This window comes from Jaculus jaculus, chromosome 13 (assembly GCF_020740685.1).
Source record: "Jaculus jaculus isolate mJacJac1 chromosome 13, mJacJac1.mat.Y.cur, whole genome shotgun sequence".
NCBI lineage: Eukaryota > Metazoa > Chordata > Mammalia > Rodentia > Dipodidae > Jaculus > Jaculus jaculus.
The window spans coordinates 16,064,110-16,078,900 of NC_059114.1; the positions used below are offsets into that span (position 1 = coordinate 16,064,110).

The 14,791-nt window shown below is 49.3% G+C and overlaps 1 protein-coding gene across 8 annotated transcripts in view; it reads left to right on the plus strand.

The window, feature by feature from the left end:
* Cit (citron rho-interacting serine/threonine kinase) overlaps positions 1-14,791 on the plus strand; it is a 226,811-nt gene that overhangs the window by 92,959 nt on the left and 119,061 nt on the right. For all 8 annotated transcript variants that reach the window (XM_045132089.1, XM_045132091.1, XM_045132093.1 and 5 more), the window contains one exon: positions 2,309-2,492. In XM_045132089.1, the coding sequence (XP_044988024.1) occupies positions 2,309-2,492 (184 nt within the window). The remainder of the gene's footprint in view (positions 1-2,308; positions 2,493-14,791) is intronic.

A 14,791-nucleotide genomic window follows, 5' to 3' on the forward strand; every position in this document is an offset into this window, starting at 1 on the left:
CCTGTACTGGATAGTGAAGCTCTGTCAATCTCTCAGCCTTTAAACAATTTTTATTTATTTCGAGAACAGAAAGAGGCAGAGAGAGAGAGAGAATGGGTGCGCCAGGGCTTCCAGCCACTGCAAATGAACTCCAGATGCATGTGCCACCTTGTGCATCTCACTTATGTGGATACTGGGGAATTGAGCCTGAGTCATTTGGCTTTGCCGGCAGGTGCCTTAACTGCTAAGCTGTCTCTAGCCCCCTAAATATTTTGTTTTATTTGTATGCATGCGGGTGCACACATGCCACAGTGTGCCTGTGGAGATCAGAGGGCAACTTTCGGGTTGGTCCTTTCCACCTCACTTGAGGCAGAGTTTCTTGTTCGGGATTCTTGGTTTGCTGTGATGGTCTTAACACAGCCAGTGTATGGGTAGAGCTGGGATTTGAGTTCACATTCTAACCCATGCCCCATAACTCCTGTATGTCCATGTTAGCACCATCTACAAATCTGCCCATAAGTTTCCTCTTTTTATCTGTGGTCCCTTCTTTTGGGATGGGGAACTCCTTTTTTGAGCCTTATGAACCATAATTTCCATTAGAAGTTTTTGTTGTTGTTGTTCTTGGCCTTAAAAGAAGGTATTGGGTGGTTGAAGTTGGATGGGGTTTGAGCCTGTGTTGATGGAAGTACATGTGGGGTGTGGGCTGGAGCATCCCATCTAAATTTTCTTGCCATCAGCTAATCTTTAAAGTATTCAGCAAGCAGCATCTGCCAGTAGCAGGGAAGATTTAAATTCCCCCGAGGGAGCTTGGAGGTGTTAAACAGTCTTCTGGTAGTGTGTATTTTACAGTTTCTACCTTCCTCCCTCTCCCACCCCATCTCCATGCACCTGAAGCTCGGAGAATGTTCTTTTGCACTCCGCAGAAGCAGCCAGACCTCCAGCCTCCTCTTTCTCTTCTGCTCTCGCGCCGCTTCAGCCGTTTCTCAGCACAGTCTCCAGCTGCTGAGGTCTTTGGGCGAGCTTTGGAAACAGCAGCCTCCTTTGAGTCTGAAAGACCCAAGCAGACTGCTGCTCACATCCAGCACAAAGCTTTGTCCAGAAAACCAGGAGTTAAAAAGAGAAGTCTGGGCCGCGAAGGGCTGTGACAACTGTCTAGGGGGAGCTCTAGCGAGCCCTGGCGGGCAGTGACTCATGCTGCTCTGTCACTCAGATCAGCAGTGGCCCCTGCCTCGCGGGCGGCCAGGTGGGCTTACAGCCAGAGCACCGCCGCCACCGCAAGCGCAGAGTGGGGAGCATGCAGCCTGCACTGCGGGGGGTGTGATGCCCGCTGGCCAACTTCCTTTCGCCTGGGTCACCTCGGCTGCCCAGCCTGCAGCCGCTGGAGACACCCCAGGAAACCTCCGAGGATGAGCAGCCTCCTGGTGACTGATGGACAGTGGTCCGCTTCCCTGAGCAAGAAAGCTTAGTAGGTCGCCAGGCAGCGGGAGATGATGTGATGCCTCCTACTCCCAAGCCGGGCGTCATGCCGTAAGGAGGTAGGAAGCTTGCCGCAGATGTGTGTCTGTCCACCCTTGTGTCCCCAGTCGCACGCCTTGTAAACCAGTGGAAGGAACTTTGTTTGCCTGGTGTATTTCTCACAATGCCGATTCAACTGCAGTGGATTCTATGGGCACGATTGTGCTGGGGAGGAGGGCTAATGAACTAAAAAAAAAAAAAAAAAAAAAAAAAGTGGTTAATACGATCTCCAAGTGGACTGAGCTGGGTATGAATGAACTAGACTGCAGTGGTCCCTAATGTGAGTTCTGGAACCTCCCAGATCCCTGGTCCTGTTGTCTCTTCCCATCCTGGTTAATCCATGAGACAGATATTCCATCTTATTTTAATGATTAACACCAACTATTAATCATTTGGACCTGTCTGGTAAAAGAACTAAATAGGTTTAGGTCATTTGGTATCCTGGCACCGGCCAGCTGACGCCCGGCAGAAGCCTTCTGGAATTATCAAGAAGGAGCCGCTTGCTCCAGTGAGTTAGTTGCCCAAGTGCTTTTGTCAGAGCAAGTGACCTGTTCGAGTTGATTTTTCACTTTACCCCCTGCCGGGGGAGGCCGGGCTGTGTGCCGGTTGGTGGCCATGTTGGCGGGGAAGGGGTTAATCTCTTGTTGCTGGAGGAGCTGAGGCTGGGTCTGCCTGTGCGCGGAGCTAGATTGAAGGCAGGCGCTGCAGTGCCGTCGCCAACACCGAAGGAGTAAGACGCTCTCCCTCTGCAACAGTGTGGAATCCATCTGAATTTTTTCCTCTCTCCCCTCTCTTCTTGTTTTTCTTTAACCAGCTCCTCCTCCCTTCGTTCCCACCCTCAAGTCTGACGATGACACCTCCAATTTTGATGAACCAGAGAAGAATTCGTGGGTTTCATCCTCTCCGTGCCAGCTGAGCCCCTCGGGTTTCTCAGGCGAAGAACTGCCGTTTGTGGGGTTTTCTTACAGCCGAGCACTGGGGATTCTTGGTAGATCTGAGTAAGTGAGAATTTGACTTTCAGAGGGACCTGCATGGATGCATGGCACATAGAGCCAGAGGTGGTGGCGGGAGGGTGGGGGAGTGCGGCGGAGGGACGCCTCTGGTCTCGCCTGCATTTGGAAAGCAGTCTACCTGTTTGGGTCTTGGGCTAGATTGCTGATGTTCTCCTTGTGCCTGGCATGTACGGTACCTGTTCCTGACTGTGACATTCTAATTGTCAGCCTGGTACTTTGGGTTAGTTTTTCCTGTCTTTGAGTCAGGGAGGCGAGAGTGAAGATTTCTAAGCAGCAGATCCTTGGCCAGAGGGAGACTGTACAAGAGTTAAGCTGAGCTGTCCATCTGTCCATCTGTGTCTATCCATTTCATGTGGGTGGACAGTTGGTCTCTTGGCTGTATGGGGAGAATCCTAAACACCGAATCGCATGAGCTGAAGGCTTCCTGACGGGTTTAACTGAGCTGCAAGTGGCCGAACCAGAGCTCTAACGGAGGGATGATGCTCGGCTCCTCTCCAAGTACGCTGCAAGATCAGGGATCTGGCATCTGAGCTGCTCAGAGCTGGGGGAGTTACTGGCAGGGGGGCCGGGAAAGCCACGCTACTGTAAGCTACCAGAGGGAGTGTGATGCAGCCATGTCACTGGTTCACAGAAACCTGGCTTCGTGGGGAGGAAAAAAAATGAACACAAACTGGAGTCTAGAAATGGAAATATAAATATCACTGTAAGCCTCTTGACCTAGCAGCTCTCTCTCCATTCTTATAAAAAGCTACCCAAAGGTGCATTAGCACAGTGCTTGGGTTGGAAGGTCCTGGCATCCAGCCTCCTTGACTCTCTTTAAGATAGATGCAGTAGCCTCTGGATACGGGAGCTCAGTGGCATTCTGTTTGCAGGGGTTCAGAAGTTCCCTGGGAATATCTCAGAGCAGTGGTGGGTGTTATTCCCCAGATGCCCCGACTCCCAATCTCTTGGGGGGCAATGTTGGGTAAATTAGTTGCTGCCCACTTAGGAGAAGAGTGGAATTTGATTTTTCTCCTTGGAAGTATCCATTACCTATTTTGCTGTGTTTGTAGCTTAGATATCGATTTGGAAGGATGTCGTATGGTGTCTCGCCGTGGGTACTATTTTGACAGTAAGGTTCCTGAAAAGATATCAGATTAATATGGAGAATAGAGCATTTGATTAGAGCTAGGGTTGTGGGCTGTGATCACATTCCAGAGATTTTTACATTGAAAGGTGCTGGGGTGGTTTCGCCTCAGGTCTGGGTTTATAATTCAGGTGGGTGTTGGGTATGATTAGATGTGCCTTTCTGACTGATTTGCTCTGCCGTCCAGAGCAGTCTGGCGGATGGTGGGAAAGAGCGATCTAACTAGCTGTTGAATGTGCCTTCAGACCGATTTGTGACAGCCCAAGCCAGGCTGGGAGCTGCTTCACTGGCCTCAAGGATCGAGGCAGGAGTGGAGGTCCAACGGTGAAGGAGGTGTGGGTTAGTGGGCAGCTTAACCTTGACACTCTCTGCACACCAAAGGTCACAGATCAGACTGGAAGGAGCTGTGTGGGGAATTGCAGTTCTGGTGAGCAGTGGGCCACCCGGGTGAGAAGAACGCTGTTTTAGGGTATTCATCTGAGATCTGCAGGGAGGACATGGGGGAGTCAGGCTCCAGGGGCAAAGGGAGAATGAGGTGGAGGATCTTGGGCGTTGCAATTAATCTGAAGCAGTGTGTGATTAATTGCTTATTTTTTCAGGAAGACTAATTGCATTTTTCTGCTTCGCAGAAAGTGGAGTAAAGAGAGCTCTGTTGCAGGGGCATCTCAGGATTAAGGCCCAGGAACTGGATAAATATTTGTTGATTGAATTCACTCATGATCCTTTCCCCCAGAAGGGGTTTATATTGCTTACTGTATTTGACGATTTGCTATTTCACCTTCTGGCAGTTCCAAGTCTCTCTCTAAAGCATCAGACAAGCTTCTTTTCATGTCCCAACTGGATGTTTAATAATATCTGCATACAAATAAAAGTCCATACGACCAAACAGTATGCTATCTGGAGGGTGGAACTGGAATATGCTTGTCTTTTCCATGGCAGTTTGGGATTGGAATTTTAAAAAAATTTCCTTTTCATCTTACATCTTTCCATGTGATAGGCTGCTGTTGGACTTGCTTACCAAGGGCAGCTTTGTGGGTAAAACTCAAACAGCATTTTAGAGAGATTCCGTCCACCTGTTGGATGTTATGTGACCCTGGACACGTTTGGTTTATGATTAACTGGGAAGCCAATAAAAGAGACGTCGTGATGATGGCTTAGCAGCTCCCACGGTTTTACAGGCATGCAGCTGTGGATTGCACACGTGGGGGTGGGGGAAACGTTCCCTTGGGTGCCACCTTTGCCCTCCAGAGACCTTGGTTTCATCCCGAGCTTTCCCTTTCCTCCCTCCTGTTTGTAGCACCACAGGTTTTTATTTTCACTGCTGTCACTTGCTCTTCACACCACTGAGGAGTCTGCAGATGCTCTTGCACTGTGCTGGGGAAATTGACATTCCCCCCCCCCCCATTTGTTAGGAGTGAAATGAACGAAGCGTTCAGAGGTGGAACTGGATGAATGAGGGATTTGCATGGAGACTCCAGTTACAAGAATGATCTCTATTGTTGTGGCTTCCCTTCACTTTCTAGGATTTTCTTTTTCTTTCTGTAGGGGAGACCCCGGCCTATTTTTAAGCCAGCCATTGAGTGCATCATTATTTTAGGTTCAACAAGATTCTTGATCCCAGCACTTCAGTGAACCAGGTGTAGGGGAGTTCCTTGCTGCTGGAGTTGGTTGGTGAATACCAGGCTTGTTTGTTTTAGGAGGTGATGTGACATTAGGAAAAGGTCTGGGTGGTGACCATCTCCCCTGTGGTGCCTGGGATTGAACCCGGGGCCTTGTGCATGTTAAGCTGAAGCAAGGGCTGTAACCACTGGCCATTGAGATACACCTCCAGCCCAACTCTTTTCCTTATTAATGGTAACCCAAACCAAATCCCTAAACTTTGAATGCCTTAGGCATTTGCTCTGAGCCTCTATTTACTTGAACTTTACAATAGTAGGGTAGTAACAGAAATCATTGTGTTCAAGGTTTAAAAATAAAATGAATTCTGCCCTCTTCCCTCCCCTGTCAGCATGGATTACATTTTTTTAATCCTTCGTTCTTCTCCTTGGTTGAAGCACTCCCTCACTTAAGTTCCTCCTGGACCAGTGCAGCCCTCTGTCTAAACTCCGCAAGTTCAAAACCACAGTGCAGCCCTCCGTGTAAACTCCATAAGCTCAAACCCAGTTGGATTTGCATTTTCTGTTAGTAGTACACCTGCTCATACCCCACTTTTGGAGACATTGGGAATCTCAGAGGAATGCTGTGCTCTTGATGAGACTGGTTTTGTGGGCTTGGGGTCTGGGTGGGCTCTCTGGGGAAGGAGGCTCTCCCTTTTGTCTCTGGTTATGTCCCTCCCTCTGGGTAGCTCAGATAGTATAGTGAGGGAGCCTGCTGTTCCGACGTGGTGAAGGGATGGCCATCCACTGCCTTCCCAGGTTTCTCAGTGCCTGCTTCTTGCTCACCGGGGTTGTTGCACACTGGCTTCTTGAATGGCAAAGTGGCAAAGTGATTCTTTCTGTACATTGCTGATAGGATAGGACTTGGTTGACAAAGCACTTGCCCTAATCCTCTACTCATGAAAAAGCCTTAATAAATATTCACTGTTACCTTATTTCTACATCAATCTACACCCATGTAGTATCCTTCCAAACCCAGAGACTTTGGAAAGGAAGCGGTAACAATTAGCTGGGGTAACAACCCCAGCTTCCTAGGCTTTGGGTCTTTTCTCCTAGAAGTGTTTAGATGCCTTGGTCAATCACAAGAACTTAACTTGCAGCTGCCGAAAGGTGATCTTTGGGGGAAGAATGGATTAGCGGACAGGACTACAAAGCCTAGTCCACAAGGGGCGCTTTCCCATTAGGTTGAGTATGTCAGCACAGATTTACTGATTTACAACAGAGTGGGTGCCTTTGCTGAAGAATAGCCTGGTGCATACTGGAAGTCCAGGTGCTTTTGAAAAGCCAGGTGAGGGCTGGAGAGATGGCTTCGTGGTTAAGTAGCTTGCCTGCGAAGCCTGTGGACCTAGGTCTGACTCCCTGGAACCAATGTAAGCCAGATGCACAAGGTGGTGCTTGCGTCTGAAGTTCAGTTACAGTGGCTGGAGACCCTGGTGCGCCCATTCTCTCTCTCCCCTTCTCCCCTCCCTTCTTCTCTCCTTCCTCCCTTAATAAATAAGTAAAAATAATAATAAAAAAAGAAAAGTCAAGTAAGACAGGCCTTTTTTTTTTTTTTCTTTTCTTTTTTTGGTTTTTCGAGGTAAGGTCTCACCCTAGCTCAGGCTGACCTGGAATTTACTATGTAGTCTCAGGGTGGCCTTGAACCACCACACCTGGCTGACAGACACTTATTTTTTGGCTGGGGTTGGGGAGAAAGGGTCTCACTCTAGCCCAGGTGGACCTGGAACACATCCTGTAGCCCCGGCTGGCCTTGAACTCCTGGTGATCCTCCTACCTCAGCCTCCCAAGTCCTGGGAGAGTAAAGCAAACTCTTTCTTGGAACATCTGTTGCCCCACGCAAGCTAGGATCTCTGGCACAGGGCTGAGTCTTATCCCCACAAGACTTGGTAGGCCCTGAGTGCATATGCATGCTGGAACTGAGCTTACCTATGTAGTGAAGAAAGGTGAGCTATTTGGGTTGACTCTTTAAAAGACAATGGGTTTGGGGGCTGGAGAGATGGCTCAGCCTGCAAAGCCTAAGCACCCAGGATCCATTCCTTGAGACTTACCTAAAGCCAGGATACAAAAGGAGACACATATGTCTGGAGTTAATTTGTAGTGGCCAGAGGCCCTAGCACTCCCATTCTCTTTCTCTCTAAATAAATAAATAGATAGTAAAACTGGAAGAAAAAAAAAAAAAGGACAGTGGGTTTGGATCAGTGAAGAAGGCAGAGAGAATTTCAAGGAGACAGAAGGCTAACAACAGCCCATCCTTACGTGGTACCAACTCTTCCCGACTCTTTTCCAAACACTTCACACAGATTAACCCACTTAAGTATACAATAGCCCAGGGTCATAGAGCTCTTGAGCACTTCAGCCAGGGTGTGAGCCCAGGCATTGGGGCTTGTGGAGTCTCTTGGCCACCACGCTGTGCAGTGTAAATGCCACAGGTGACAGAAGTCAGCACCTTTTGGCTACTCACATTCACATGCTTGTCAAGTGTGAAGGCCGCTTTGGGGAATGAAGAACCATGAGTTTAGGGTGCAGTGTGCTGAGGGGAGACAAGCAGGTCACAGTGTTGGCTGTGTTTACAGTCCCTATGGGTTTATGGAGCAGGTGGACTGTGTAGGTCTCAGACTCCAATGATTTTACCGGGTGTGTGTGTGGGTGCCCATGTATATACACAGCCACACACGCGTGTCCTTTCTCCCCGAGAGTTCTCCCTGGACTGTGTGTTCTGAGGACAGGAAACTGCACTGACCTTGTTCATCAGGCTAATTATCCATAGCTGCGCAATAAGCATTTGATGCGCTGATCCAAGCCTCTCTCCTTTCCTCATGCTCTCTCCCCCATAGTGTCTTTGCTCTGACGCCCAGGCTGGCCGTAAACTCCCAGTCCCCCCTCTGTCTCCTTAGTGCTGGGGTTACATGTGCATACCACTGTGCCTAGCCAAGTCATTTTCATGGCTGCAATCCCCCCCCCCCAAAAAAAAACTAACAAAATTTGATGACTGTGATCTGCATCTCCTCCAAATTTCCTTTAGCTGGGAGTGGTGGACACCTTTAGTCCCAGCACTCAAGAGGCAGAGGATCGCTGTGAGTTCGAGGCCAGTCTGGAACTATAGAGTGAGTTCCAGGTCAACCTGGGCTAGGGTAAGACTCCTCAAAACAAACAAACAAACAAATAAACAAAACAAACAAACCAGCCAACCAACTCACAGTGGGCTGAAGGGATGGCTTAGCAGTTAGCCTACAAAGCCAAAGGACCCAGGTTCGATTCCCCAGGACCCACGGTAGCCAGATGTACAAGGGGATGCACATGTCTGGTGTTCATCTCCAGTGGCTGGAGGGCCCTGGTGCACCCATTCTCTCTCTCTCTTGCTCTCCCTCGTTCTCTGCCAAATAAATACATTCAAAAAAAACCAAAAAAATCCTTTTTGTACTTCCTGTTGTCTTTGATCCAGCCTGCAATGGTTCATTCCAGTAGGAGGCCTTTCTTCCATCCGTCCTTTATTTATATATTTGAGAGCGGGAGACAGAGAGTGACAGAGAGAGGGAGAGAATGGGCATGCCAGGTCCTCCAGCCACTGTAAATGAACTCCAGATGCGTGCACCTCTGGTGCATCTGGCTTACGTGGGTCCTGGAGAATTCAACCTGGGTCCTCTGGCTTGGCAGACAAGTGCCTTAATCACTAAGCCATCACTCCAACCCCTGATTTTTCTCTCTTCTCTCACTCCTGAAGGCTACCTCCACTGTATTCAGGTCAGTAAATGGTGACTGCCCTCCAGTGTCTAGGCTGCTTGTCTCCCACTGTGCTAGGATTATGGTGAGCTCAGTGCTTGCCTCTGGGCATTGTCTTGCCTCTCCTCCCCTCCCCTCTCCCCTCCCCTCTCCCCTCCCCTCCCCTCCCCTCTCCCCTCTCCCCTCTCCCCTCCCCTCTCCCCTCTCCCCTCCCCTCCCCTCTCCCCTCCCCTCCCCTCCCCTCTCCTCCCCTCTCCTCTCCCCTCCCCTCCCCTCCCCTCCCCTCCCCTCCCCTCCCCTCTCCTCTCCTCTCCCTCATTCAATTTCTTCTCTTTTCTAGGCAAGCACATCTTGTTCTCTTACTTGCCTTATTCTGTTCTCTATTTAGACTGTGCGTGCTTGCTTCACAGCCCTGGCAGGGCCCATTCGACCGCCTTCTCACTTGTCTTAAAGATACCTTTAGGAACAGAAATCCAAACAGCCCTAGCCTAATCCTGAAGCCTGGGCTCCGAAAGATCTGTCAAATGTGTGTTTTTGCTGGCCTACACATTCTAATTTGTGCAGTTGCCTCGGATCTCTCAAGAAGACAGTCATTGACGAAGAGGTGCTGCATGTCCCCAAGCGGGGCTCTCTGGCTTGGCAGCTGTCCCTCTCCCTGAGTGAATTCCCCTCTGCTCTGTTTGCTTAGTCTCCTGACCTCTCCCTGACCAGCTTCCTGGAAGAATCGTCTATGCTCAGTGCCTCTGTTTTCATTCCTACAATGTAACGAGTGACTGGCCATCACTGACTCCTCTCAACCAGCCCATCTGAGAGTTCTCCCTCGCCATGTGATGCTGTTAATGACCCCGTTTCTTCTGGACCTCTTTTTTTATTTTTCTAAGAATTTTTTAAACTTTATTTATTTATTTATTTTTTTCTGAGGTAGGGTCTCACTCTAGCCCAGGCTGACCTGGAATTCACTATGTAGTCTCAGGGTGGCCTCAAACTCAAGGTGATACTCCTACCTCTGCCTCCCAAGTCCTGGGATTAAAGGTGTGTGCCTCCATGAGAGAGAGAGAGAGAGAGAGAAAGAGGCAGAGAGAGGGAGAGAGAGAATGGGCGCACCAGGGCCTCCAGCCACTGCAAATGATCTCCAGATGCATGCGCCCCCTTGTGCATCTGGCTTATGTGGATCCTGGGGAATTGAACCTGGGTCCTTTGGCTTTGCAGGCAAATGCCTTAACCAGTGAGCCATCTCTCCATCCCTGGACCACTTTCTACTTGTCTGTGCTCTCTTCTGTAGTACCAGCCCTTTGGTTCCTCCCCTGTCTCCCACTGCTGCTTTTATTCTTTTCTGAATTCTTTTTCTGTTCCAGGTCCTTGAAAAGTGTGCCCCCAGCCTGTCCTGCACAGTCTCATTCCCTTCACTTACTACTCTCCCTAGTTGCCTTCCTCCCTACCCTTCTAGGAAAGAAAATAGTATCATCTTATATTTTATTTACTTATTTGAGAGATAGAGAATGGGTGCACCAGGGCCTCTAGCCATTGCAAATAAACTTCAGACGCATGCACCAACTTGTGCATCTGGCTTACGAGGGTACTAGGGAATCTAACCTGGGTCCTTAGGCTTTGTAGGCAAGTGCCTTAACCACTAAGCTATCTCCCCAGCCCCAAATGGTATCATCTTAAGAACTTTTCTTCCTCTTCAGCAACTGGCCATTAATTGGCAAGTCCTCCAAGCTGTACCTCTGCTGAGACTTGCCTTTTTTTTCTGGTCTCCCCCGCCCCCTCCCCGGTGGACTTTGGCTTGGACGGTTGCAGTTGTCTCTGTAACAAGCCCTGCTTCTGGTTTTCCTGGCTGTAATCCATTCTACCCCAAGGGTGGAGTGCTTCCAGAGCATAGGCTGGATGATGTAATCCTTCTACTGGGGCCTTCAGCAGCATCCCAATGTGCACAGAATTAATGGCCTCTCCTGAACTTGACATTCCAGCCTTGCATGCCAGGACCCTAGCCTGGCTTCTCAGTCACACGTCCTGTGTCTGGCCAAAGTGGTCAAGGCTCGCCGAGGACAACACCGTGCCTCCCTCTCTTGCCGCCAGCAGCCCTTTCCCCCCGGCAGGTCTGACATTTGTCACATTGAATTAGCCCAAAGTAGCCAGGGATTATGCCAGTTCCTTCTGCCCAGTACCCGGTGGCTCATGGGAGCTCCCACCTATTGGGCACTTTCTGTGTGCCCAGAACTGGTTGTTCTGAGGGCTTTTTATGCAGTATCAGGTAGTCCTCACGGTCTCACTGGAGGTCTGTAAGGCTGCTGCCTCCCTTACTTCACAGATGTGGACACGGACTTAAGGAAGGTTTTTTTTTTTTTTCCTTCCTTCCTTCTTCTTTTTTTTTGGTTTGTTTGTCTCTTCCTTCTTTCCCCTTCCTCCCATCCTTCCTTCCTTTTTTTTTTGGTTTTTCAAGGTACAGTCTCACTAGTGCAGTCTGACCTGGAATTCACTCTATTCTCGGAGTGGTCTTGAACTCACGTCAGTCCTCCTACCTCTGCCTCCCGAGTGCTGGGATTAAAGGCGTGCGCCACCATGACTGGCAACGCTTCCTTCTTTCTTTTTTAAGGTCTTTGGATATAGAGGCTATCCTGAGATGTGGGCCCATGTCTGGCTGCCTCTAGACATTTGTGCCCAATATTGTATCTCTAACAGTCATGACCTCGTTAGCTCGTGTAGGCCCAACACACTTCCCCGATAATCCAGGTGAAAGAGCCCCTTTTAGAGAGCTCCCTCTGCATCCGGCTCCAGTTGTAAGCCCTCTCATTTAGTCAAGCTTGGGTTCCCTCTGAAGTTGTACATGGGCAGAGGGTGGTCATTGTTTCCAGCTTTTAGCTATAGAGCAGATAGAAGTGTTCTTTATTTCTTCTTTTGCGGGGGTGGGGGCACTAACTAATATGCCAGTTAAAAGTCTAGGCTTTGGGCTGGAGAGATGGCGTAGCGGTTAAGCGCTTGCCTGTGAAGCCTAAGGACCCTGGTTCGAGGCTCGGTTTCCCAGGTCCCATGTTAGCCAGATGCACAAGGGGGCGCATGCGTCTGGAGTTCGTTTGCAGAGGCTGGAAGCCCTCGCGTGCCCATTCTCTCTCTCTCCCTCTACCTGTCTTTCTCTCTGTGTCTGTCGCTCTCAAATAAATAAATAAAAAATTAAAAAAAAAAAAGTCTAGGCTTTGGAATCAGGTAGGCAGTAGTTCACATCTGGGATCCACCCTTTGCCACTGGTGCGAATGGAGCAGTTTAACTTCTCCCAGCCTCAGTTCGCTCATCTCTAAAGTCGGGCGTGTAACAGTGCCTATCTGATGGGTTTCTTATGGAAACGCGGTGTCCTGATGTTAGCGCCCTGAGCCGATAGGTGTTCGCTTCGTGTTGGTTTTTGTCATTTAGGTGTGGGGGGCTGGGCTGCTGCCGGCTCCCCCCACCTGCTACTTTCTCATGACGTCTTGCTGGTTTCTGCCCATTGACAGAATCCAGCTCCACGTGGGGTGCCTGACAGATGTCCTGATATCTCCATTCAATTTTTTTTTTTTTTTTTTTACTCTGAATGGAGACCATGATGCGTCAGTTAAGCCTGTGTTTTCCATAAAACACTCTCGAGGCTGCTGGCCAGATCCAGTTGCACTGGGCCCTATGCACTCTGCCCAGCGAAGATGTCACCTGCTCTCACCCTTGGGTGCTTGAGTGTCCCATGGATGGGAGAGTGTGTGTCATTATGACATTGCTATCCCAGAACCAATGCTGGTCATCCCTGGTGTGGGGGCCAGGAGGCCCTGTGTGTTAGCACTGATGCAAAGCACTCCTGTGCATCGCATGTTGGGCTCCTTTGTCCCATTGTGACCTTGGCTCTGACACACCATTCATTCATTCATTCATTCATTCATTCATTCATTCATTCACTAGCTCGGCACATCAGTGCTAGTGTGAGTGGGACAGATGTGGTCCTTGCCCACAGGAAGCCAAATTTCTGTGGGGGCACAGGGATAAACCGCACACACAAGAGAAGGGCTCAATTGCTGGCCCAAGCTCTGTAGAAACCAGAACGAGTCTGGAGCTGCAAATGTTGCCCAGTTGGTAGAATGTTTGCCTAGCAGGCACAGAGCCCTGGGCTTGATACCCAGTACCATAGAAATCTGGACATGATGGCACGTGCCTGTCGTAATTTGAAGTGGAGACAGGAGGATCAAGAGTCCGAGGTCATCCTTGGCTACATAGTGACCTCTCACTCAAGCCCGGGTTGGCCTCGAACTCATGGCAATCCTTCGAACTCAGCCTTCTGAGTGCTAGGATTAAAGGTGTGCTCCACCATGCCTGGCCATTACTATTAATTTTGTCTGTTCCTTTGAACTTTTATTTTCTTCCATCTGTTAATCTATCTCACTCTGTAGTCCCAGGCTGGACTCAAACTCAGTGATCCTACTGCTTTTGCCTCCTGAGTGCTGAGATTAAAGGCATGGTGTACCACTGTATCTGGCCTATAAAGTGTGTTTTGTCAGAACAACCACAATTTCAAAAGGGAAGATGGGTCCTGGAGAGATGGCTTAGTGGTTAAGCACTTGCCTGTGAAGCCTAAGGACCCCGGTTCGAGGCTCAATTCCCCAGGACCTACGTTAACCAGATGCACAAGGGGGTGTATGCGTCTGGAGTTCGTTTTCATTGGCTGGAGGCCCTGGTACACCCATTCTCTCTCTCTCTCTCTCTTTCTCTCTCTGTCACTTTCAAATAAATAAATAAAAATAAACAAAAAAAATTAAAAAGGGAAGAAGGCAAACTTGGAAGCCAGGACCACCCTGCAGGTGCCCAGTGCACAGAAAGCCCAGAGGAGCAGATCCTTGGGAAACGTAGGCCTGGCTGAGGTCAGCAGTTGTGCTCGCACTGCGCTGGAAAACTTGGTAGGTTTTTGGTGAGGAATGTGGTATTCTGGTTCTCGTTCCACAAAGGCCTCTCTCAGGAGGGTCAGTTAGGTTGTTGCACTCATCCACAGAAGTAGGACTATGTCAGCAGAATCCACAAAGCTAGGCCCTGGCCTAGAGCTGGGAGTTGCATTAAAAAATCACAAAAGTGGGGCTGGAGAGATGACTTAGTGGTTGAGGTGCTTGCCTGCAAAGCTGAAGTACCCAGGTTTGATTCCCCGGAACCACATGAAGCAAGATGCACAAAGTGGCACATAATGTCTGGAGTTCGTTTGTAGTGGCTAAAGGCCCTGGTGTACCCATTCTCTCTCTCTCTGACTTCCCTCCAAATAAATAAATAAAAATATTTTAAAAAATCACACAAGTGAGTCTGGAGAGATGGCTCAGCAGTTAAGGCACTTGCCTACAAAGCCTAATGCCCTAGATTCAATTCCCCAGTACCCACATAAAGCCAGATGCACAAACATTTGCAGGAGCTAGAGGGCCCTGGCATGTCTATTCATTCTCCTTCTCACTTTCAGTCTCATTCTGTCTTTCTGCTTGGGTGTGGTGGCGCACACCTTTAATCCCAGCACTTGGGAGGCAGAGGTAGTAGGATTGCTCTGAGTTTGAGGCCACCCTGAGACTACATAGTGAATTCCAGGTCAGCCTGAGCTAGCGTGAAACCCTACCTTGCGAAACAAACAAAACAACAACAACAAAAAATTCACACAATCTCATTCTGTGTCTCACTGTCTCTGCTTCCAAATACATAAAATAATTTTTTAAAAGGATGGAGAGAGAGATGGTTCAGTGGTTAAGGTACTTGACTGCAAAACCTTTGGACCATCGTTCAATTCCCCAGTACCCACT